The 23,711-nt window shown below is 40.7% G+C and overlaps 1 protein-coding gene across 2 annotated transcripts in view; it reads left to right on the top strand.

Moving 5' to 3' along the window:
- Window positions 1-7,410: 7,410 nt before the first annotated feature.
- Window positions 7,411-23,711, top strand: part of KIT (KIT proto-oncogene, receptor tyrosine kinase) — an 83,249-nt gene continuing 66,948 nt past the window's right edge. Inside the window, exon 1 of one of the 2 annotated variants that reach the window (XM_090035940.1) lies at window positions 7,411-7,584. In XM_090035940.1, the coding sequence (XP_089892066.1) occupies window positions 7,503-7,584 (82 nt within the window). In that variant the 5' untranslated portion in view covers window positions 7,411-7,502. The remainder of the gene's footprint in view (window positions 7,585-23,711) is intronic. The other variant, XM_090035941.1, reaches the window with a different exon arrangement.

Below are 23,711 nucleotides of genomic sequence, written 5' to 3' on the forward strand. Positions count from 1 at the left end.
CTGACATGTAATTTAGTTCTTGATATAGACCACATAATTTATATTAGGGATACAGGGATACTTATTATATGCTTATAGTGCCTGAATTTAACAGGGACTGTTCAAGAGGTCACACAGGTAGGAGTACAGAATAAAAACAATGGGAAAGCTGTTGGCTTTGGGGCACTTTCCCCTGTCTCCAACATATTGCAATAGTTTTGTCAAAGCAGGGAGCTGCTAAAGCAGAAGGCCACAAATAGTTAAAAAGTGACTTGATTCCTGTGAAAAAGATTAGTTGCGAAGAGCTGTCCAAGGACTTGCCAGTGAACTCTGACACAGAAAATTTGATGCAGAGAGAGTCTGCGTAGAGGAGTTCATAGGAAGTTAAACCTACTAGCCTCCCCTGTGGAAGATGATTTAACACCTGGTAAGCTGTATGCATACAGTCTGTTTATGGTTTTGGATTTGTTTTTTTTCCTGAAATACTGTGGTTCTAATAAATACTGCTTTGTTTTAAGAAGACCATCTGGTTACTGGTAACTAGTGTCCTTCCTCCCACAGGGGACAGTATTGCAGAATCTGGACATAAGTCAGATTGGCTGAGTTGATCAAAATTGATGTACCGGGACTGCAGCCAGGACTCAGTCTGATTGCAGACGAATCATGTGATTCCATCCTGAGAAAAGTGATGGCTTCAGGCTTGAGACCTGAAAGGGGGTGTACGGGCAGAGACCAGGATGAGTCAGTGATGCAGTTAACCTAGAAGTGTGGACACAGGATTTTAAATGGCGAGGGGATAATGTACGAGAACTGAGAAAACTCCATAAAAATACATATATAAACAACTAAAATGGGATTTGGCAAACTTTGAAAGCTCTTGCTAGAGCTAAAAGCCCCCAAAATACTAAATAAAAATATTAAATAAATTAAATTAAATTAAGTTAAGCACTGGTATTATGATAGGTCATAAAGCAAAGCAAATTTTAACTTTCCAGCTTTGTGGGCCCAAAGAATTTAAGTGAGAAACAAGCATCCTATTCTCCAATTCATTTTTCTGAGGTACATCAGACCAATGGAGTGTTTTATTATTTTTATTGCAGCTTAAATGCAGATGAACTATTCTGTTAATTGATTAATGAACCAAATTAATTAATTCACAAAATAATGTAATTTAAAGAAATACCAGAGGAATTGACTGACTCCTATATGACTCTAATAATCTTGGAAAAAAACTTACTTGATAAATCCCTTTCAAAATTTATTAAGATTCCAGATGTTGGAAAATAATGGATCTGGAGGAAATCCAGAAGGATTTTCATGAACGATAAAGTGGAATTAGTACCCATAATGGATACTAATGGGTACTACACTTGACTTTCTTTCCAGGCAACAAGGAGTTAATTTCCTCATCAACCTGACATCCACTACAATGAAAGGAGCAAAGGTGGGGTTTCAGGACCCAAACTGATATATTCAGGGGAAACCCAGCAAATGACATAAAAGCTGAAAGAAGCAGAAGACTTGTAAGACAAGTCCACACTCATTAGTCACAAGATCAAGTTGTATACAAGCTGGGTTGGTTTTGTGTATTTTCTCATTATGTTAAACTATTTTGTTGTTTTGCTGTACACACCACTCTCAGGCCTTGGGGGTAAAAAACCTTGAAGAAGAGACCTTACTGCCTGGCTTTCCTTCAAGCAAGGTCATTGCTTTTGGTTTTCAGTTCTCTTACTGCCTGAAACTTATAACTATATCCTTCAGTAGGGGCCTATGTGAGAAATGTGACATGTGACAAAGAAAAGACCAGCATTTTGCAGTTCATAAGGACTGATCTCTTTTCTTAATGTAGATTGCAGACTACAAACTCGTACTTTTTTATCAAAAAGATTACAACCTTTATTTTCCACTTAAGCTTATGCTGATAAGACAGTTTTTACAATGGCATGCCATTCATGTGATAACACAAGACATGTCTTTAAAATAGTATATAGTGTTTAAAGCTTCAGTGAAGATTACATCTTTTCTCTTGACATTAGATGTAGGAAAAGTCTTTAATTGACTAAGATGGCAGAACTGATTTTATATCATGGGGACAATGGGCTTTAATGAGCATTTTACAAATTGGATAAAAAGGAGAAAATATGAGGCACCTTTTTCTTCAGTGAGAGTGAATGGATTTAATTTACAGGTTCATACTCCAGAGCATAACGAGATGAGTATTGTCTTATTTGCATTAATTTTAGTGTCTTTCATGCTAAGCCTTATGGGAATGTCCTCCAGTTAAACTGCAGAGAAGACAATAAAATCATACTATATACAGATAAAGGGTATGTACCTGTGTGTGTATCAGAATCTGAATCCTCTGCCCCTTCTCCCTCCATTATTTTTCTAGTGTGAGGAAATACTAGGCTTAAAAAATAATAAAACTAAAAGCAATGAGAAACCATGAAATTTCCCTCAAATCTCCAAGAAAACAGTTTCAGGTGGAACATTTGTGCCTTGTAGCATAGGATTTATCTAGAATGGACCAACCCTACATCCTTATGATTTAATAGTTAAATGTTTGTGCAAATGGAATACCAGACTCAAAATCAGTACATTTCCAAGCATATCATAGTTTATTAAAGCACCCATGACCCATGGAAGAGTTTTTTCTATAGCTGTCTAGATTGCTGGCCTTTCCATTTTCTGTGGAACGGCAAATCTTAAAGTAAGATATACCAACCTGCAGTTTGGAAGAGAAGAAGGAAATATCAACTGTCTGGATAATTCATTATTCCACAATTAAGTCAAATAGTTTATAGATGGTATTGTCTGGCTGAGGGATATTGCCTTTCCAAAAGTGAATCTCACTTTTATTTATATATAAGATGCTATAGGATTAATATCCCATGGGTTATTCATACTGTAAAGATTTAGTATAAAGTAGTTTTCCTTGTCCTAGTAATCAAATTGTTCAAAGCTATCCAACTACCTAAGACAGGGGTGTCAAACTCATACCAGACCCTAGGCCTAATCCAAATTGTGGGACTCCTCCTAGGCTGGATCTGTGGAGCCGGTGCTACCTGCAGCAGGTCTGGAGACAGAGGCACAGAGGCTGACAGCAGCAGTGGGTCTGCCAGTGAGGGTCTGTGAGCAGCGGCAGAGGTCTGGAGATGGTGGTAGGGATCCAGTGGGCACAGGATTAGCAAAGATTGTATCTGCACAGCTCTGGTTCTCTGCCCTGCTACAAATTGACATCACCATTGGGACCCAGTGTCCTGACTTCTGTGGCAGGCCCTGCCTCCAAATTTCAGTAGCCCAGTGGGCCAGATGGAAGGGGCTCCACAGGATGGATCTTTGACATCCCTAAGCTAAACTAACATCCAAATGGATTTAATTAGAGATTAAGTACCAAAATAACACAAGAGCTTTTATATGTTCACCAGTCATTTGGTGCCATGAGCTAGATTTAGTAAGTAAGTAAGGTGTTTACTACGAGTAGTCTAACTGATCTGCATGAAAACATTCCTGGTATTATTTAATACCAGGAGTTCCCTAAATCCATAAACCTAGCATCACTTGAAGAACTTGTATAAAATCCAATAATGAGAACAGAGGTAGAAGAAGTAGGCACATTCATTCATCATTATTATTCCGTTACACTTGGTAGCCATGGGTCCAATTCCTTGACCTGCTCTTGCTCTGGCCATTTACAGCAATACAGCAGAAACATGGAGCGTTACAATTCTGATTTGGTGGTGGCTTTGTGTTTGTGTAAATGACTGTCCAAAGCATAAGGCCATGCTGAATTGGACCCTGTCTACTTGTGCTGTTCAGGACCCAAAATAAAGTCAGTGCCCATAACTGACATAAGACTGGCAATAGGAGAGGAATGGGGAGAAACCTGTTAGAATGAACCCTTGAGAACTTTTTTCTGGGGTCTTTATACGATACATTTTATACCATTTGCATCTTGAACAAATTAAGCAAGAAGTACCCAAAAACACTGCAAGAATTTCTGAAGCAACAAAGACACTCCCAAAAACATTTAAAATGAAACATCTCTTAAGATTTCTTTTGTCACTTTCCAATATTAATTATGTGAGGCTGACCCCTAGAATAAATGTGATTTTAAGGAATGCTATTTGAGAAAAAAAACTATGTATGTACTATTAAAAAATAAAACTGCATGCTACTTTGCAGGCAAAGGAAGGAACCACCCATCAAAAGAGACTAGCTGTCTAAGATAAAAGAGAGCAGAGAAATGGTGAGAGCCATTTTAAACATACCACACAAGACTTTCATCTAATGTTGGACCATATGGGATAATGCCATTAACCTTGGAGAAATCTGACAGTGGTGAAAAAAATTAAAAAATAATATATTGCTTTCAGTAGCTTTTCTGATCTTTACTGATGCCCTTGAAAAAGTTTTACATTTATTTTGCTTGTATCTCACTATTGAAGTGAATGTTGCCCTCTCTCTTGCTCTAAATCCTTATGCAAACAACAAACAAGCTTTCTTTTCCTTGATAGTTTTCTTTAACACTCTTTAATTGTATCTTCCTCCCTAGTACTGCATTCTTTCAGCTATCTGGTAGGAATTTATTCTTTGAATGCATGTAGGAACTCATACATCTACAGTCATATGCTGTAATGTGCTTTCACCCCAGCAGTTTAAGAACCTGACTGACAACCAACAGCATATAAAACTGGGGTCAGCAGCCTATGGCCCGCAGAACCACTGCATCTGGTTTGTAGACCTGAGGGGCTTTTGTTGTGTTTTGGCATTAGGGGGGCTTCTGTGCAGGGATTTGGTGGCTGGGGGCTTTGCCTGTGCAGCAGCTGGGTAGCAGAAAGAAGCTATGGTGCTGGTACTGCAGGGACAGGAGTAGTGACTGCAGCTGCAGCAGTGGCAGTGCAGGCTGGGTGGGAAGCTGTCTGCTGTCAGAGCTAAGCCCCCACTCCAAAATGTTGCCCGCCCCTCATATGAAAGGTAGGACATGTACTATTTTATCTCTGAATGATATGCAATTTCATGCTTGCTGCTAAGTATAGATTTATGTATATTTCTATGGATGCTAATTAATATATAAGCCAACATTCCAATATTTATGAATATATAATTATATATGCAAGATGTATACATAATTATAAATTGTAATTCTTTCTCAAAAGAGTTATCTCCCTTCTTTTTTCCCCTTCCATCTCAGTCAAAAGTATTTGATTGCAAGCTATGGAATCATGGAAATCAGATGCCTGGATGAGATCTGAGTTCACTCCTCCCCAAGCAGGAACAAATACATCTAGATCAACCCTGACTAATATTTGTCTGACTAGGCTCTCTCTACATGTATGTATCACACAATTACCCGGTTAATTGTACAATTAATTTAGACTGGCTACCTGTACAAATTAACTAACTCACCCTAAAAAAGTCCAACCAACTATAAAATTATTGCTGGAAAATGTGTAATAACTTTATAGCTGATTTGTATCCAGCTTCAATTTGCAATTTCAGTAGCAGGGTCTGCCCCTGCAGCTGGGAGCCCCATTAGCTGATGTGGCTCCCAGCCGCAGGGGTGTACCATGCACAGCCAGAGCTGGGAGTCCTGCAGCTAAGGGGACTCACAGCCCCAGCAGTTGCACAGATGCCAGCACGGAGAGTCCCACAGCTGATGGGACTCTGCTGCCCAGCAGTGCCCCATAGCTGCAGACTTTTGAGTCCCTGCAGACCCTGTGGTAGCTGTGGGACCCTCGGCCCCAGAAGCCATGGGACTCACACCTATGGGAGACTGTTGTTTGCTGGTGCAGAGTGGAATGGTGATCCCAGCATCCCCCTGTACCAGCAATACGGCATGAGAGATTCTGCTGCTAGATCCCACAAGCACTCCTCCTGCCATACACGTGTGGCATGGCAGAAGATGCAATTATATGGATTGCTCAGCAGATACTACCATGCCTTTACCTGAACATCTAGAGGGGCTTTCACTTATTTTACTTAACAGGGATCCGTCTAACTCTGTAGATAGCCTGTTTCACTGCTTATCTGTCCTCCTAGTTAAAAGTGTTTCCATCTATCCTAAATCTCTTGTTAAAATTAAGCTAAAATTACCATATTTCCTTAGAATTGAAAACTATCCCTTTTTTAACAGCCTTTTACATATTTTGACTACTACTGTATTCAGTCCCCCTTCCATCTTCTCTGTTTTGATCTAAATAAACCCATTTTCTTCAGCCTTTCCATGAAAGTCACATTTGCTAAGCCTCTAATCATCCTGAGCTCCTCCCAATTTGTCTACATCTGGAAGGGCAGTGTTGAGAGCTGGACACAGTATCCCAGCTGAGGCCTCAGAAGTGGGGTGTCTGACTTCATCATGTCTTACCTGGACATACTCCTAGTATGGACATACCGCATCCCAGAATCCTCACATCAGGTTTTTTTTCTTGCAAATGAAGTAAACTGCAGCTATTGTTTTATTTTTTCTTCCCTCCTTCCCTCAGCCCAATCCTACTCTGACCTCCCATTGCAAGGGTTACCTGGAAAAGGGTTTCACCCAGGTGCTGTGCAGGTTTTAAGCCTTCTCTGCCAGGGAATCTGATCCCACCACTGTAGTATTTGAGGATTTGAACAACACATCCTAGGACCAACATGCTGCCTCTTGCAGTTGTGGGATCAACTCACCAGATCAGCAGTTGCTACCTCAGGGATGGGCAATTATTTTGGGCAGAGGGCCACTTACTGAGTTTCAAAGAGCCATTGAGGGCCGCATGCCAGGCAGCCCAGGGCAGATTTCTACATTTTTTTAGGGGCCCTGCTGGGCGGATAGAATGGCCTGGTGGGCCGCATCCGGCTCCCGGACCGCATTTTGCTCACCCCTGTGCTAACTGCACCTCGGTGGTGGGGAACGCAGCTTTTCCTCTAGTTCAGTGGTTTACAACCTTTTCTTATGTGGACCCCTTTGGAAATTGTGGCCACTTCTGACTTGCGTGGGTATTCTCATACTTTTGATTGATCGCAGGAATCTGTTGGGAATCCCTTAGACACAGTCAGGGGACCCCCGTCGCAGGTCCCTGGACCACAGGTTGAGAACCACTGCTCTTCGTCAGAAGAAACGCCGATGACCTCTCCATCCAGGAAGAGCGCACACCACCCGGGGGGCACACGCGTCCTCTTGCCTGAACAAAGGTGTTTGCACCCCAGTAAAAGATACCGGATTTACCCAAAGAATCTTGTCTGCCAATGATTTGGGAAGAGTTTTCCACGCAAAATCCTCCACTACCGCCAGCAGGGGCGTGGGGGAGAGTTTCTAAGCTCAGTTTAAATGTGAGGTGGGGGGAAGTGCAAACTCAGGCCGGCGGCCCCGAGACAATCCGGCAGCGGGGCGGGATCGTGGGAGGAGGCGCAGAGGCGGGGCTGGGGCTGGGGCTGGGGGAGGAGGAGGAGGAGGAGCAGGTGGTGTTTGTTGTACTCCGACAACTGCCCGCGGAGGCGCCTGTGCGTGCGGGGATCCGCGGCGAGGCTGCGCGCGGGACGGCAGCATGGAGGGCGCGCTCCCTGCCCCGGGGCTCGCTCGGCTGCTGCTGCCGGTGGTGCTGGTGCTCCTGCTGCGCTTTCCAACAGGTGCGACCCTCACGCCGGGTGCCGGCTCGCCGGCTTGGCTGCGCTCTCGGGAGCCTCCGCGTGGGGCGTGCGGGAAGGAGGCAGGAGCGGGCGCTTCGCAACTTTCCGCGCTCCCAGCCCGGGGAGGGAGCCCCGGGGTCCCCGCCCGGCCCGGCCCGGCCCGGCCCTTGGCGCCGCTTCAGGCGGGAGCGCGGCCGGCCCGGGGGCAAGAGCCAGCCGGTCGGGGGCTCCTCGGGACCAGCCTTGGTTGGGGGCGGGAGATTGTTGTGCCTCTCCCCGCGCGGCTCGTGGGCACAAAACGTCCTTGTCCAGTAAGCGATAGCCCTGGGAACAAGGAGATCAGGTGTCCCTGCCGCCCCGGCAGGGGGGAAATATCCCCTCAGGGTGGCTCTGCTCCTTCCCGGGGCCACAAGGGCTGGGAGGGCCCGCAGAGGTCATCTAGTGCACTCCCCTGGCTGAGGCAGGACCGTCCCTAGCCAGGTCTTGGCTGTCACTTGTGCTGGTTCCCCGCAGTGTGTCCCCACACTAGGAGCTTGCAGGCTTGGTGACAGAGAGACACCGCTGGGGAGCTGGTCTTTTCTGGTGGACGTGCCCCACGCTGCTGGTTTTTAAAGGAGTTGTCCTTATTCTTAGGGGTTTTTTTAGCCCAGCTGCGAGTGCAGCCAAGAAGGGCCCCAAGGGACAGCTGCTGTGCTTGCCTGGGGGGGTTCCCAAACTGGGTCAGCTCACCGTCACCGCGGCATTGCCATCTTTTCTGTGGGTGGGTGGGTCGGGAATGGCCGTGGGCCTGAAGCTGTTGCACTTGGGGAGTAACAAAGGCATTTTGCTCTGGGGCCAGATGCGTGCTAGGAGCTTGGCTTCAGAGGCCCCTCGAAGGCTGTCTGCAAGTTGACCCAGCTCTAAATGGTCCCTGGTTGTTCAGGCTGAGTTGTCTGAGTCATGTGATGCTAAGTCCCATCACTCTCTTGTGTGAACCTGTTGGCTGTAGAAATGGTTGTGCTTTACTCCTGCTGGCCTGACGGGCTGTTTAATTTAGTTGGACTTTTATTTGTACATATATGTATGTATTGGCTTTGAGCTCTGCATTCCTCTGAACAGTCCTGCAGATGTAACTGAGACAGCTCGTGAAGGAAGTGTCCGTAGGGCATGAAGAAAGGTTGCAGAATCAGTCTCTTAACAGCTTTAGCATGATATCATTGCAGTCTTTATCTGTTGATTGCATAGGAGGTCAGACGATGACAAAAAGTCAGCCCAAGCCACTAATAGCACCTTTGCACCTGTAATGTTGATAGTTGGGCTGACACGTTCACCTTTCCCTCCTCAAATTCCTTAGTGAAGGAAGAGAACAGGAGGTGTTAGTGGACCAGTTTTGTCTCTGGTATAATTGTAACGATACAGACTTTTATTTTCTCCGTACCAGCAATAGCCTGCTGCATGATTTTTGCAGCAAGTTGCTTTCATTCTCAGTTTCTCCACCTATAAAAGAAAAATAATCATTTGAAGATGAGGGTGAAAGGGTCATCTACAGTTCCCTAGAGGGTCACCTAGTCAAAACTTTTTTAGCCCTTTTCACTTATAGGTGTCAAGGTGCATTGCAGTATTATGAGAGCCAGGCATTAATATTTGAGGAATTACACCCACCTGGAAATGAATTTGGCCCACTGTTTGCACCAAAAATGGTAACGTAATTCCTTAAAAATACTTGTACTGCTATTCTTTTAGATGCATATAAAGATGAAGGAAAGCAATGCAAGGTGATGTAAAATGAAAGGTGGTGGCACTTACTCTCAATCCCTTGGAGCAGAGTTTTGCAAATAACTTTGTATTTCAGGAACAGGGGAAGTGCAATAGAATTTTTAGCCACAGGTTTCATATATAAATAAACCTAATAAAATAACTCTGGTAGTTGCAATGGTTGGTTTTGTATGTTTGCAAGCATTTTATTGTGGGATGAGAGATGGGGCAAGAATGGATTCATAAACATGGACTCCCATTTTATTTCATGATAGTCTGTGATATATACTTTCAGTTAAAAGATGGATAAAACACATTTGCATATATAAAACCTCAGAGTTGCACTGTGTTCCCTGAACAAATTAAGCAATAGGTCAAAGGAGCTACAACAATGAACAAACAACTCTCTCACAAGATTTTACTCCCTCAGTTTTTTTTACAAGGTATATAAAAGGCAGCTATGCTTAACTTCCCTTAAGATCTCTTACTCCAGATGCCATTTCTTGTCCCAGCCCCTTATGCAGTCTATTGGTTGTCTCCTGTCTTCCAATTAACCCTCCCCTTCCTCAGGAAAAGCCTGGGAAAACAGGTCTGTCTTGTGACATGCCCTAAAGATCACCAGATCCAGGCTCTGGCATAGAAAGTACAAGGTTTACTTGCACTCAGTTGAATGGTAACCTTAGATGGATTTGCTCATACCAATGAGAAATGAACAGTGTAGTGTGCAAGTCTCTCTGTAGAAAAGATGCATCTTTGGGCAAAAGTATAATTATTTCCATATAGTCATATACACATTTACATAATGTAAGTAGGTCAGGCATTTGTTTCCTTAATGCCTCTCTCTCTGTTGCAATTAAAGAATGAATAGGTATCATGAACTATAATACAGTTTCTCTTGTCAAATTAAGCCATTTACACCTTGTCCCTTGCATCTCACTATGCTGTCACCTTTTTCTCTTCCTCCATTTTGTAGCTTGCTCTTTTTTGTGAGGTGTCCTCTCATCTTCTACCTCCCTCCCTACACCCCTGGTGCACTCTCAGAAGCCTCCAACTACATTCACCCTGCAACCAAGGAGGACTGAACTCTGTTCTTTTCAGAGCCCATCAGTACTTCCCCTCCCCCCCCATCAACTGGAGAGTAAGATGAGGAATTCCCCCTCCCCAGAGAGAAGGGAGTTTGTCTGCAGAATCCAGTACCTGCCGGTCTAGGGTGCAAGAGACCTTCAGATATGCTGTCCTTATGTCATTGGTTCAGCCCTTCAAACTATTTGAATGCCCACCCCCCATTTCTGAGTTTGTTTTGTCAGCCTCTATCTTCTGGCTCTTTTGTTTGTGGTTTCTATCTTCTCCCAAAGCAGTGGAGATTAGGTGTGACTGTCTTGCACTTAAATGTTATTCACCATCACTGCCAAAAGCAGATTAGAAGTATCCATAATTGTCCATTACTTTACTCTTTTCCTACCATTGTCACTGAGAGATTGCTCTGTGCCCAAGTTTGATTCATCTGTAGGATTTTAGTGCTGTGTGCACTAAGAAAAGAAGTGGTGCATTTGAAAGGAAGATTCATATTTCCATCTAATTTAAATACTTTTCATTGAAATCAGAGACCTTTTCATGTAAACGTGTCTATTAATCCAACGGTAGTATTGTCTTGTTATATGAAGATTCAGCATATTTTTAAAAAAGTGTTACTTCTGTAACTTAATAGATGTATTGTTAAAACAGTATTTTTTCTAGTTTATAAATTGTACAATCTTGCCTCACCCTATAAAGAGGATATATACACATAGAGAAACTGAGCCAAAAAGATTGAGAGTCCACCATGGCTAAACAGTAAATAGTAAGTAGTAGTTGGAATAAATCATAGGGATAATATCTTAGTCCAATGACTTTTTTTCATTTTAACTCTCCTGAATTGGTAGCGTTTCTCTCTAATGTTGCCTCTACAATCTTAATATTCCATTGTGTATATATACTGTGAATTGTTTGTTATGTTTCTTCGCAAATGTAGGGTAATTAAAAAAGTTTTAAAGCACTGTTTTAACTAAATACAAAATATAATATTTATATATTTTGAAAGAAAGTTTCTTTCTTCCCTGAATTTTCATTAAAAATCTGAGGAATCCTCAAGGTACAGAGTAGCAGATTCTGGAAGAAATGAGAACTACAAGGCATCAAAGAGTTACAACAACATATATATCTATATACAGTACATGACAGCCAATCTATTATGATATTGGTTCTGTGAAGAGAAACAATAATTGCTCAAGGTTAAGTGACTTTTGAGCTGTCTTTCTCTCAACCCCTGAAGATAAGACAGCTTTTGAGCTTGCCTTTCTCTCTGTACCCCTGAAGATAAAATGCCATTGGAGAGATCAAACACTGCATATTATCTTTTTCTGCATACATACACACATTATTTTACAGATATTGTTTTTTCTTTTTCCTTTTAGCATAACACAGATCTTCCAGGATTTTGACTCATTTCCTCAGGTCTCTTTCAGCTGTTTAAAGAAGGGCTAAAGGAAATGAGTTCTTATATCCTGCAAGAAATTTTACTGTAAGTAGTCTTTAGTGTGCTGACATTTCTCACTTCACATGTAGTCTTTTGCTTTTTTTTAATCCATTAGTATTTCACATGAACTTCCCCTACACAAAAAAAATTTGAACAATACACTACAAGTTGAGGAATAAAAACACTCTTAATAGAACTTAAATTATTTAATGTATTTATGACAGTTTCTGTGAAGAATGAGATTTAAGGCAAAAGCTCAGGTGCAGTAGAAGCTAACAACCCAGTCTCCAGTTTAAGCATTTATCTGATTCCAGGTTTTTTTGTGCATTTATTTAAACAAAATTCTGAAGAGAACGTATTTTAACTAGTTTGGGAGTTGACTAAAAAATGCTTGTATTCTGTCATCTCTTTTACTTGTTTGTTTGCGTGTTGTTTTTGTTCATGAATTTTGAGAGACTAATGCACACTTGCTACCATTGAAAGTCAACCCTGCAAAGTATCAGATGTGGTCTTAATTTTATGCCCATAGATTCACAGGCTTTGTGGTTGACACAATGGAAAATTAAATGTACAGTTTATTCACTGGTTAAATTTGCAGTTAATAATGAAAACATAGTGTAAATGAAATGTTACTTGTATTTTCTAAGTTACTTCAATTAAGGGGCATAGTAAATGTTAATTTCGTAGTGGCTTTACTCTTTGGAGCTGCAGTGAATATTCTGAAAGTAGGATCCCTAAAAATATGTCTTGTTCTTGATCTTTATTTTTTTTTATTTTACATAACAACAGAAATTAATATACTGTGAATAAAACTATTAATCATACTGTCTTTTACACATTGTGTAAAAAAACAAACTATGTAAAAGGTTTTTGTATAGATTCACAAAATGCATCTTTCTTCCGGTCTTCATAAATGCCCTTTGGCAACTTAACTGAAATAAAGTAGTCAATCATACATTTTTGTAATTGAGGTTTTAGAATATCAAGTGATTACAATTTCAGATATCAGAAGACAAATGAGTGCATACCTATACAACTACTAAAAACTACATTGAGAAGTAGGTAAATTATAGATCTGGGAGTTAAGGGACATTAGACAATATAAACATAGAAAAAGGTTGTTTTTGAGAATAAATTGGTACTTTGAATTCTGACAGATAACTTACAGTTTTTAGGAAGGGAGATGATGGAGGCATTTTGATTAGCATTTCTTGTCCCTTCCCTGTCAGTAGAAGTAGTAAACAGATATGTTCTTCACGGCTTGCTACAAATACCAAGTTCAAAAAATTTTTAACTTTTTATTTCTAAAGAGGAACTTTACAGCTAATCTCTCCATTGTTTAGAGCCTGAAGTGCTCTAATAGTAACAAAAATAAAGACAAAACCATGAGAAATGTTTTGAGTATTCATAACTCTTAGACATTTAAAATTATTAATCAGACCCAAGGAGTCATGATAATGGCTCAAAGTCATGAAATGTTTAAAAAATACATTTCAGGTATTTTATTTCCCTTGGGTTCTTGAGTCTCTCATGTGACCTTGAGTTATAGTTTGAAACTTTTGCCTGCAAGTACCAAGGCTAGGAACTTTTTATTCCCTAGTGAAATCTGAAATGCTCCCATATTCATATGACTCCTGGAAATAAGTGTCTACAAGAAATAGTGAATGCATTAAGACTTGGGTAAAATAATGCACACAGGGTGGGAAAGGATCTCAGGAAGTCATTTAATCCTTCCCATTCTGAACTTGGATGGACTTTATAGTAGACTATCCCTGACAGATGTTTTTTGAGCCTGTTCTTAAAAAAACATGTATACCAGGGATTCCATAGCATCTCTAGATAACCTGTTCCAATGCTTACTATCCTCATAATTAGAACATTTATCTAGCTTACACCTCTGTTGCTGCAAATAAAGCCAGTTACTACTTGTCCTAACCATGATGGACTCGAAGAACAGTTGACCAACAACTTATATATTTGATGATTGTTATCACATCACTCCTCAGTCTTCCGTTTTCTGTATTAAACCAAATTGCTACAGCCTTTCCCTGCAGGTCACTTTTTCTAAACCTCTTAACATTCCTTTTAGTTTCCTCTGAGTTATCTGTAATTTGTCCACCTCTTGCTTTTGCGGTGCATAAATTGGGACATAAGACTTAAGATGAAGTCTTTACCTGTGTAAACAGAGCAGAATATGTAGCTCTCTTACCTTGCATACAAGGCATATTGATTTAAAGTGACTTAAATGATAGAGGTGCTTTAAATAAGCAAACAAGAAACTTTGATTTAAACTTCTAATCTTGATTTTAATTTTCCCTTCTTTTTAGTTATTTTCCTAAATAAACATTTGTACTCCATAGTTGGTAACCAATTAGATCTGTTGATTTGCAACAAAATATGTTAAATTTAGTACTGCATTTTGCTAATCGGGATGATACACTACAGGCAGTCCTCGACTTACAATGTTTCAAATTACAACAGTTTGCACTTGCAACATTTATATATTGACACCCTGTTTCAACTTTCTGATGTCAGTTTCAACTTTACAATGCTTGATCACCGCAATGCCATGCCAGTGAACAAGTTCACTGTGTTGCCCATCTCCCTGTAGAACATCTGTCCAAACTTCCTTGGACATTCTCTTTTTAAGAAAGCAGACAAGACTGCAGAAAAACCTGCAGCCAAGACTCCTGAGAATACTCCAGCCAAGAACCCTTCAAAAAGTCCAACCAAGAGCCCTTCAAAAAGTCCAGTAAAGTCACCTCAAAGAAGTCCATCCAAATCGATGTGATTGCTATTTACGATATAAACACATTAATGTAGCTATATTACTTATCATCAATAATTGAGTACAAAATTCTGGGTTATTTTCAGTGAAAATAGGGCATCGGGCCTTGGTTCAGGAACCAATCCCCCATTTATAACATTGTATCCTATGGTAAAATCAGTTCCGAGTTGCAACATTATGACTTAAAACGCTATTTTCAGGAACCAATTCTGGAGTAAGTCTGAGGACTGCCTGTATATATGTACCTGAGCAAGTATGTAGTTTTAACATACATTTATTCACAGTAGTACTTTTATATGTTATAATGTGAGAAAATAGTGACTGATACTGCTTAATATTTTGTTGATTAATATTTTATTAGTCATTTTTGCCAAGCTGGTTTTGGATGGAAATTGGACTCCCAAGTAAAATAAAACTAGTAGTTTAGAATTATCTGACTAATTTTAAATAAACCAAAGTATGATAGATTCATAAAAATAGAAATTTCTCAAAACAGTTTTCATCTAAAGCTGTTTCATTGATTTATTAAACAAAGTATGTATTGCCTATAATCAGTAGATAAAACTAGCTGCATCTGGTTACTGTGTCCTTTAAGATTTTAGAAGTAGTACATCTCAGCCTTGCACACAATTTTTATTCATAGGATGGAAGAGGAAAAAATCTTCCTTCTTCAACTTCCCCTTTGAATTAAATAGTTATTTGTTTTCAGTTTAATAACACATTTTAATGGGAAAATACTTTTCCTGAATTTCCAGCTCTCAATTGCTGCTTTATCTCTTCAGCAAACTATGAATTGAGGTGCCCGCACAGCGACTTCCCCAATTTCAAAGCTTGACTTTAAGCCTTCTGAAATATTATTCTGAACTGAAATAGCATTCTGAAATATTTTTATTTAATTTTAATGGTTTAATCAGTTAATGCAAATATAGGTCTTAGTACAGGTTGTCATAATTAAAACTTTTCCAACATAAGTTTTAAAATAAAAATGTTTTAAATAAAAACACTTTTTTATTTTTAAAAATACTTGATTATTATCTGCCCAGTTTACATGCATCTCATGAATACTGAATTGGTGTATACCTATTCTTTTTTGCAACAGCATCATCCCATTGTTACCTCATTCCATTTGTGGTTCACTGTAGCTCCCAAATTCTTTTCTGCCAGACTACTTTCTAGCCAATTATTGCCTATTTTGTATGAAACAGAAGTGCATTTTATGATTGGCAACTGTCATAATATCTGTGACAAAAGTAATGGTCCTCTTTGGAGAGTTGTTTGGTTTGTTTGTTTTTATCACACAGATTTTTAGGGCTTCCTATTCCATATCATTTCTAATGTTCTAGTATTCTGTAGCAAGGACACTTTGCTTTAAAACTAATTTATCTTCACACCTAAGGAGGATTTGGGGTTACTACAATATTGAAAGAATGCTTTCCTGGACATTAAAAATAGGTCAAATCAAGGGAATAAAAGTGATTGTACACTTCCACATTCCACCCACAAATTAAATTCCTTCCATGCCAGATGCCAGAATGGGATGCCAGACTTTGCAGGTGTTCAGAATGTGATCATGCTAAGAGGCCCTTTTATGGCTCATGACTCTTTCCTTGAGTAGTAGAAAAAACTGGAACTTTCTAGAGTCAACTGCTTACAATCCACCACACACGTGTAAGTGGACAGTACCTAGAAGTATAAGTTGTTTCATTATATGATTGTGTTGATAAATTGGGAAATAAAGAACCACCTTGCAGACAGCATAATCAAGTGGTTATTTGTGATACCTGTGGACACTAGAGATAAAGTAAATATACAGATGAGTTGTATCAAAAGAAAACCAGGAAAAAGTATGACAGATTGTCAGAAGTGTATCCAACTCCCAGTCTATACAACATTTCACAAACAATCCTGCACAGATTTACTGATTATTAGAATGACTACATGTAGCAGGCTTTGTTAACAATTATAAATTCTGAAGATGCTTCAACCAGGCCCCCATCATTTTTCCTTTCAACATATCACAAAATGTGTACTGACGTGTGTCTGTTGTACTCAATGCTATGAGTTTCCCTCTTTATGTATTTTAAGTTGGCATTCACTCGTATGCATGAACACACACGTACATATATACAGACTATCCTAAAGCACATACCCACACACATGTTATATCTGCATGTCTTTGTCCATAATTTGGTGAATGTTATTGTTATCTTAATTTGAAGGTCTTATTTATTGTTGTAATTTTCTTGAAACAAAATATCTAGAGATAGTAAAAAGCATTGATCCTCTTGTGGTATTTAATGGAATCCATTGTAAGAGCAGTAGTAACACAATTATCCAAACATTGGCATTTTTTCCTATCTAGGCTTTATCTAGATGACTACCAATGAACCTTATAATGAAACTGCTTCTATTTGATAAAGTTGCTGCCAAGGCTTGAAATAATTACCATTGATATCGCCAAAAGTCCCCCATTTCCTTCCTTCATTGTACCTTTTTCAAACGAGCATTGCTTTAAATTGTATTAAGGCGAGAAGACACTCTGCACACTCTAGGAAATGACCTGTTCCATAGAAATCAAGAAAGCATCTTTCAAGGCCACCTCAGTCATTACAAGAAAAAATCATTTAAAATGGAAACAACAAGAAAAGATAATGTGTTTGTTTTAAAAAAAAAAAAAATTGTCACCCAAGAAAAGTCTGAGGAGAGTGAAAATCCATTAAGCAAATTGACCAGGAAATGCTGGCAATGAATGAAAAATTAAATTTGAATATACTGATTTTATCCATTAGCATGCCTTCTTGATTCATTGTAATTGTTTTGTCTAAAATATTTTATTTTGTTCATTTAACTGTATAATAGCCATAATAATAGCTATGTGAGCACTTACTTGATCAGGACTTTTGAAAATCGGAGGAAAAAAGAAAAGAGAATGCTGTGGGGTCAGTTTAAAGGACTTGCAACATATTGAACTTACCAAGTGTTATTGCAGGTAGTTATTTTATTAGGGTAAATGCTGTGTTTATACTCATCAAAGAGTTGGACTCTGTGGGTGTTCATTTTAGTAAGAATTAGCAATTAAGCTGTTCTAAGTTCAGGCCCTTTTTTCCTAACTAGTGGTAGTTCACTTGTGCTTTAGGGCTGATTTTGTTTATTAACTCATCACAAAAAGATATCTACTACAATAGTAGCTTTGGGTAGAAAGCACATAGTGCCAAATAAGATTAATGTGTACACTTAAAATGTATTGGTTCTATGAATGCTCAAAGACAAACTGTTTTGGTGAAAGTCAAAAGAGTGCCTTTGTGTATAGAATCAGAATTTTAAAAAATGGTATTTTGCAGAGCAAGAAGGAATTAGAAGGTAGCAATGTGGAAGAAATTGCAAAAGCAGCAAAGCTGTTAACCTTGTTGCAGCCATTTCTTGTATTTCTGAGCTAAGTTTGTGTTAGGTATGTGCCTACATCTTGAGAAATGTCTTTATACTGCATTTGTAGAGTGAGTTAAATTAGGAATGATAGACTTGTTCCTTTGATAAGAAGATGTAAGCTTTTACAAGGTACATTCTTTGCATGGTTTGGATGCTTCATTCTACTGAGGAAAGGGGAAGCTGCTTGGGGAAAAGAAAATTTAGAACCTTTACCTTTGGGGGTCCCTCTTCACATGCAGGTAAAGGCATGAAGGGATCTAATGCGTGATCCACACAATCTCACAGCAGGCAGTATTGTGTGGAATGTGCATTAGATCCCATTGTTCCTTATTGCCAGTGCAGGGAAAGCCTGATCCTGGGCTTCCCCTGCACTGGCAAGAAGCAAGGTCACCTGGGCTGGAAGTTCCACCAGTTGACCTGGGCTGCTAGGCACAGAGGTCCTCAAGGGGTCCTCTGTGGCTGGGAGACCCTCACTGTTAAGATCTCCCAGGTGTGGTGGTGTATGGGGTTCCCTGCAGCTGGGAGATCACAACAGCTGTAGTCTCCCAACCATGGGGCTACATGGCCCCCCCCCCCCCCCCCCCATAACTGGGGACCTTGTCAGCTGGGAGCTCCAATGAGCTGATGTGGCTCTCAGCCACACATTCAATTAATAATGTGGTAGGAGGCAGCTGCAGAGATATTACATTTTGTGGAATCACTTTGTAGCTTATTCCTCTTTTTATGATGCAATTAATTGACTGAACATGTGGCCTAGTGATCACTTAAGGCACAATTAACTCATTAATCACACTGTAAATATAACATGTAGATGGGGCCTGAGAATGATGCTTGTTTCTTCCAAAATGTTTGTGTGCAGTAAGTGGCATCTGTAAATTGAATGTTGCAACACATTCTGCAGGCTATAATGTAGAATCTGGTTCTTTTCACTAGCTGATGGACTAAGGAATCAAAGTCATGTTAGCAAAGAAAGGACAGATCACACCACTATCTTGATCAGAGAGTGACAGTGTTGTCCCATTTTTAGTCCTCTAAGGGTTCCTTGGAAAGGATAAATACAGCCTGGTACTTTATTACCAAATCTGTGAACCCCTTTCTCTGGGACCCACCTTTTTAATGAGGTCGCTAAGACAGCTATTGTCCCTGGTAATTAAGCTCCATTGGTGCTTCACTACCTAGATCAGGTGTTTTCAACTGGGGGTACGTTGTACCCCTGAGGGTAGTTCTGATGGGTTCAGGGAGTACTGAACAGCAGGTACCACACCGCTGGCACTTTCGCCACTGCCGTGCCACTGTCACTCTTGCTGATCAGCCACTGGGGACCCCCTCTGCCCCCACTTGTGTGGCTGCTGGGGGACTCCTGCCTTCTTGATGAGCTGCTGAGGGTACAATGACCCAAAAAGGTTGAAAACCCCTGACCTAGATGAATAAGTGTTACAAGGGACACAGAGCCACAGTAGAGGTACCTTGCACAGGATGTTTCTGCACAATGGTTCTGCCCTGTTGCAGTTCCTCTGATACTGTATAGAACTAGCCAAAAACATCTGTAAAGGGTCTTCAGGCTTTTTCCCATGCCTTTTGCTATGAAGGTGTGTGGGCTGGCCTCAGATATGGGAGTGTGAAAGTAACTAGATGCATCCAAAAACTCAGTGTAGAAGCTCAGGAGCACCATTATTTGGAGTAAGCGTAATGCATTTTGTTTGTCATCATGGTACAAGCTCTGTTAAGTATGTTAGATCCATGATGCTCAACCTGCAGCCCATGGAGTCATGTCATTTGGCCCATGGTGTTCCCTACAGGTTCAGAAACCTGGAATCAGGGGAGCTGTGGCAGCAGTAAGAGCTGCAGCTCAGGCAGCCATGGCAGTTAACGTTGCCTGTGCTCCCCCACTGCCAAATTTCCAGATGCATCAAGAACCCTAAGGGCCAGATGACATGGCTCTGTGGGGTCGGTCTGCAGCCAGCGTGCCAGAACCCACCTACAGGCCAGCTCCACGCAGTTCATCTCGTCTGCAAGGCCAGATAAATTGAGCACCACTGTTTTAGACCAACAATTCCTTAGTTTGATAAAACAGGGGTTGGGAACCTATAGCTCACAGGCTGGATCCAGTCCAGAGAGCCATTAAATTCAGCCTTTGGACATGGGGCTTCAACAGCAGGAGGTTCTCTTATGCCACGGTGTGCAAAAGTTGGGGTGATAGGCACTTCCCCTTTGTTGCTGTGGGGAGATGCAGCAATGTGGTGGCTAGATCCTAGCATCTGCCCACCTGACTGTGACCTGAGCTCGGTCATTCTGCTGCAGCCTGAAAAACTGACCGGTGCTATAGAAAGATTAAATTAATTTCTGTGGATCCTGAAATATGTATAGGTGACAGCAGTGAAAAGGTTTTTTTGATTTTGCCTTCTGAGACCAAAGTTGGAACGTAAAGGTGAGAGTACCTTCTCAAACAGTTGGGCATTGTTTACAAAAAGACCCGTGATCCAAATTGAATGCAGTGGGCGCTTCAGGTTATCAGTATCCCTGAACTTTATATCTTCTGTCACTTAAGTGAATCTAATTCCCCATTGAGGAAAACGAAACAGATTTGGCATGGGTGACATGCTTTTGCAAAGTAAAAAGCTGCACTGCAGGCCACCTTTGCCTAACAGAATAATTTAAATGCTACAGGATGTGACTCTCAAATCAAATTATTTAAAGTTGACACTTTTCCATTATTAAGCTTCTAATTAATATAAAGGTGAGTGGCTATACAGTGGTATGGTGGAGGATGAATGGAAATTGCTCAATTAAGTGAATTATACCTTTTCCTTTTTTGAGAAATTTGGGAGAGTTTGATGAATAAAAGCATGGCTAGCATTTAGGTATCAGCTTTTGTTTCTTCTTAGCATAAACTGTAGGACAAGAAAAATTTAAATTAGGGGTGCACCGATTAAAGATTTTTTTTGATGATTATTAACCAGCCATATTGGTGAGAGAAAGTATGTGCTCAGATATCATCTAGTTTACTGCAGCCTTGCAAAACAGTTGGGAAAATTTAGTCACTTGAAGTCTATGCCCTAATGTCATTTGTTTTGGAAAAATGTGGGGTAGTTCCACTTATCTTAATACTTGTATGAATCACAGGGCTGATTATTTAGAAAATAATGATGAATTAATTGTTTTCACTGTAACATTAACACAACTTAATTAGAACTGTTCATCTAAATTACGAAGAGTTAGCAAGGGGAAGAGTTTGGAGCCATGTAATAAGAGGTTATTTTTATCTGGATCCTTACAATGGATCCCATGACCACAGAATAGTTGGGTGGGTGAAGGTGAAGGATTCTAACAACATGGTAATGACTCAGCTGGCCTATTGCTGGCATCTTTATAACACCTTGCTGAGCAGCATGACAGTCACCTAGCCAATAGTAGGTTCCTTATATTGCAGTGAATGTAAGTAAGGAAGTACCACCTGCTCAGGTCAGGGTAAATAAGGCATGGGGGTGGGGAGCCATATGAATGCCTTCTGAGCTGGCTATATGGAAAAAAAGCTGAGCAACAGACAGCTTGGGCCTGAAAGTAGGCAGGGAAGCAACCTGTTGCTGGCAGGGAGGATCCCAATGGCCTTCAAAAAACAAGAAAGAAGGGGATGGATATGCAAGAGCAGGAGATTTTGCAAGAGTGACTATCAGTCTCAACCTACAGGAGAATAAGCTTTATAACCTTCTACTAGCTCAATCCTTGAAGTTTGGAGATATCCTGTTGAGGTTTTTTCTTTTTAATAGTATCTGTTGAAGAGCTAGTGCTAGGGTCATTGTAACTTTCATTTGCTGGAAGTAAAGCAATCCTCTCTTACTTTGTCATAATTTGACAGTTTATAACAGGGAGCTGTTGACAATGAGAGCCTAACACTTGGAGCATCAGAAGAGCACCTTGGAAGCCATGTAGAGCAGGGGCTGGCAGTTGAATCCAGTCCACAGAGCTGTGCTTTGGTGGCATTTGGCTGCATGGGGCCTTGGCAAAATTTGGCCGGGGGGGCAGCTGGCTGGCAGGGAGCTTTGTCCATGCTGTGCTGCAGCCAGGTTATGGGAAGAAGTGGTAGCAGTGGTAAGTGGCGGCAGCATCTGGGTCCTGGTGCAGGCCTACCTTGGACCCAAGCTGGACCATTCCAGCCTGCCCTGAAAAATCTTTGCCAGTCACTGTTATAGAGCAACTGTTGTAACACAGCACAAGTTGCAATATCTTGTAGAGGGTTGGTGACAGTAGTATAAGCTTATAGTACAATATAGAAGAATATTTTGCCAGTTTGGCTCCCCAGTTTGAATCTGTTTTTAGAAGAGTGGGGGTGGTTGAGAAGTACTGAAAATAAGTTTTGGGCTCTTTTGAACTAAGAGAAGTTCAGAGATCTCCCTAAACCTAGCAGACCATAGGGCTTGTGTGCTTAAGGTGTGTCAGTTCCTGCACAGTGATGTGGATGGCTTGACATCCAGATATCTTTGAATGACCAGGTACTTGTATGTAGCCTCAGAGATTGAGGCAGCCCCTTGACACAAATCCAGAACAGCCCTTGAGGTCATGTCTCTACAGCCATAGCAATGTCTCAGTGACTCTACTATTGTACCTCTTCTTAATCTAAAAGGTAACACAATTGTTAGAAAAAACACCCAAAATATTAAGAATCCATCTCTTGAAATGTGTATTATGTTTCAGTTAATAATGGCACTCGTATTATACTGCTTTGACTGTAGAGTTCAACTATGCTATATTTAACTGTGCTTCCACATACTAGGGGTGGCAAACAAAGCAGCTATGGATGGTTTCAGCTGAACAACACTTAACATGTAAGAAATTTTGTCGTATGGTCATTTTTTAAAATCAATTCTGAAGATGCGTATTTAAAGCAGACCTTCTAGGAACTTCCTCTTCCTTTTTTGCTTCTCAGTTGTATGGCAAGAGAGAAAAGCTAGATATTGAGCACGAGGTTGGTCTGTTGTCAAACAGGAAGTCTGGCAGAGCAGGGAGTAGAGCCCAACTTGTTTGAGTCCTAGTCTTGTTCTTCAGCTTCAGCACCACCCCTTGTTTATGTGTTTGGTGACTTGACACAACATGAAGCAGCTGATGAATGTGCATTACCAGGGAAATGGAAAGATGCTAATGAAAATTCACCAAATTTTATGATTTTTTTTTCTGGTATCTTGTTATGGATCCAAAAATGTGACTGAGCTTTGCTCTGGCCTTGTGCCTGAGCTAGGCTTAATGCCCTTGGAATGGCTGCAGTCCAGTTATACATGGGCACCTGGCTGGAGAGTCTCAAATGGCCAGAGGTAATACTAGTTTCATGACTTATGTGAATGCCATTAACAACAGATGCTGTTGTGCAGCGGTGTAGCTGCAACTCCCATCTGTGGTGGTGGCTATTATTGTTGTACACCCTCACAAATGAGCAGCTGGGGCTGCTACCCTGGTATCTCCCACTTAGTTTCATTACTGTTGGTGTGTCTAAAGCATGTTGGCTCAATGGGTTTCTAGGCTTGATTGGAATGTTGATCCCCCCCCCCCGAATCCCCCTTTTTTCTTTTCTAAGTGTGTTTATTCCATATGCTGCTTTTGTTTTCCATCCCAAGTATAAGGAAGTTAACTTGCTATATACTATACCTGCTGCAAGCTTTGGAGCAGGTTCTG

The sequence above is a fragment of the Crocodylus siamensis genome, chromosome 2, assembly GCF_052110815.1.
Source record: "Crocodylus siamensis isolate JL-2025a chromosome 2, ASM5211081v1, whole genome shotgun sequence".
Lineage (NCBI taxonomy): Eukaryota > Metazoa > Chordata > Crocodylia > Crocodylidae > Crocodylus > Crocodylus siamensis.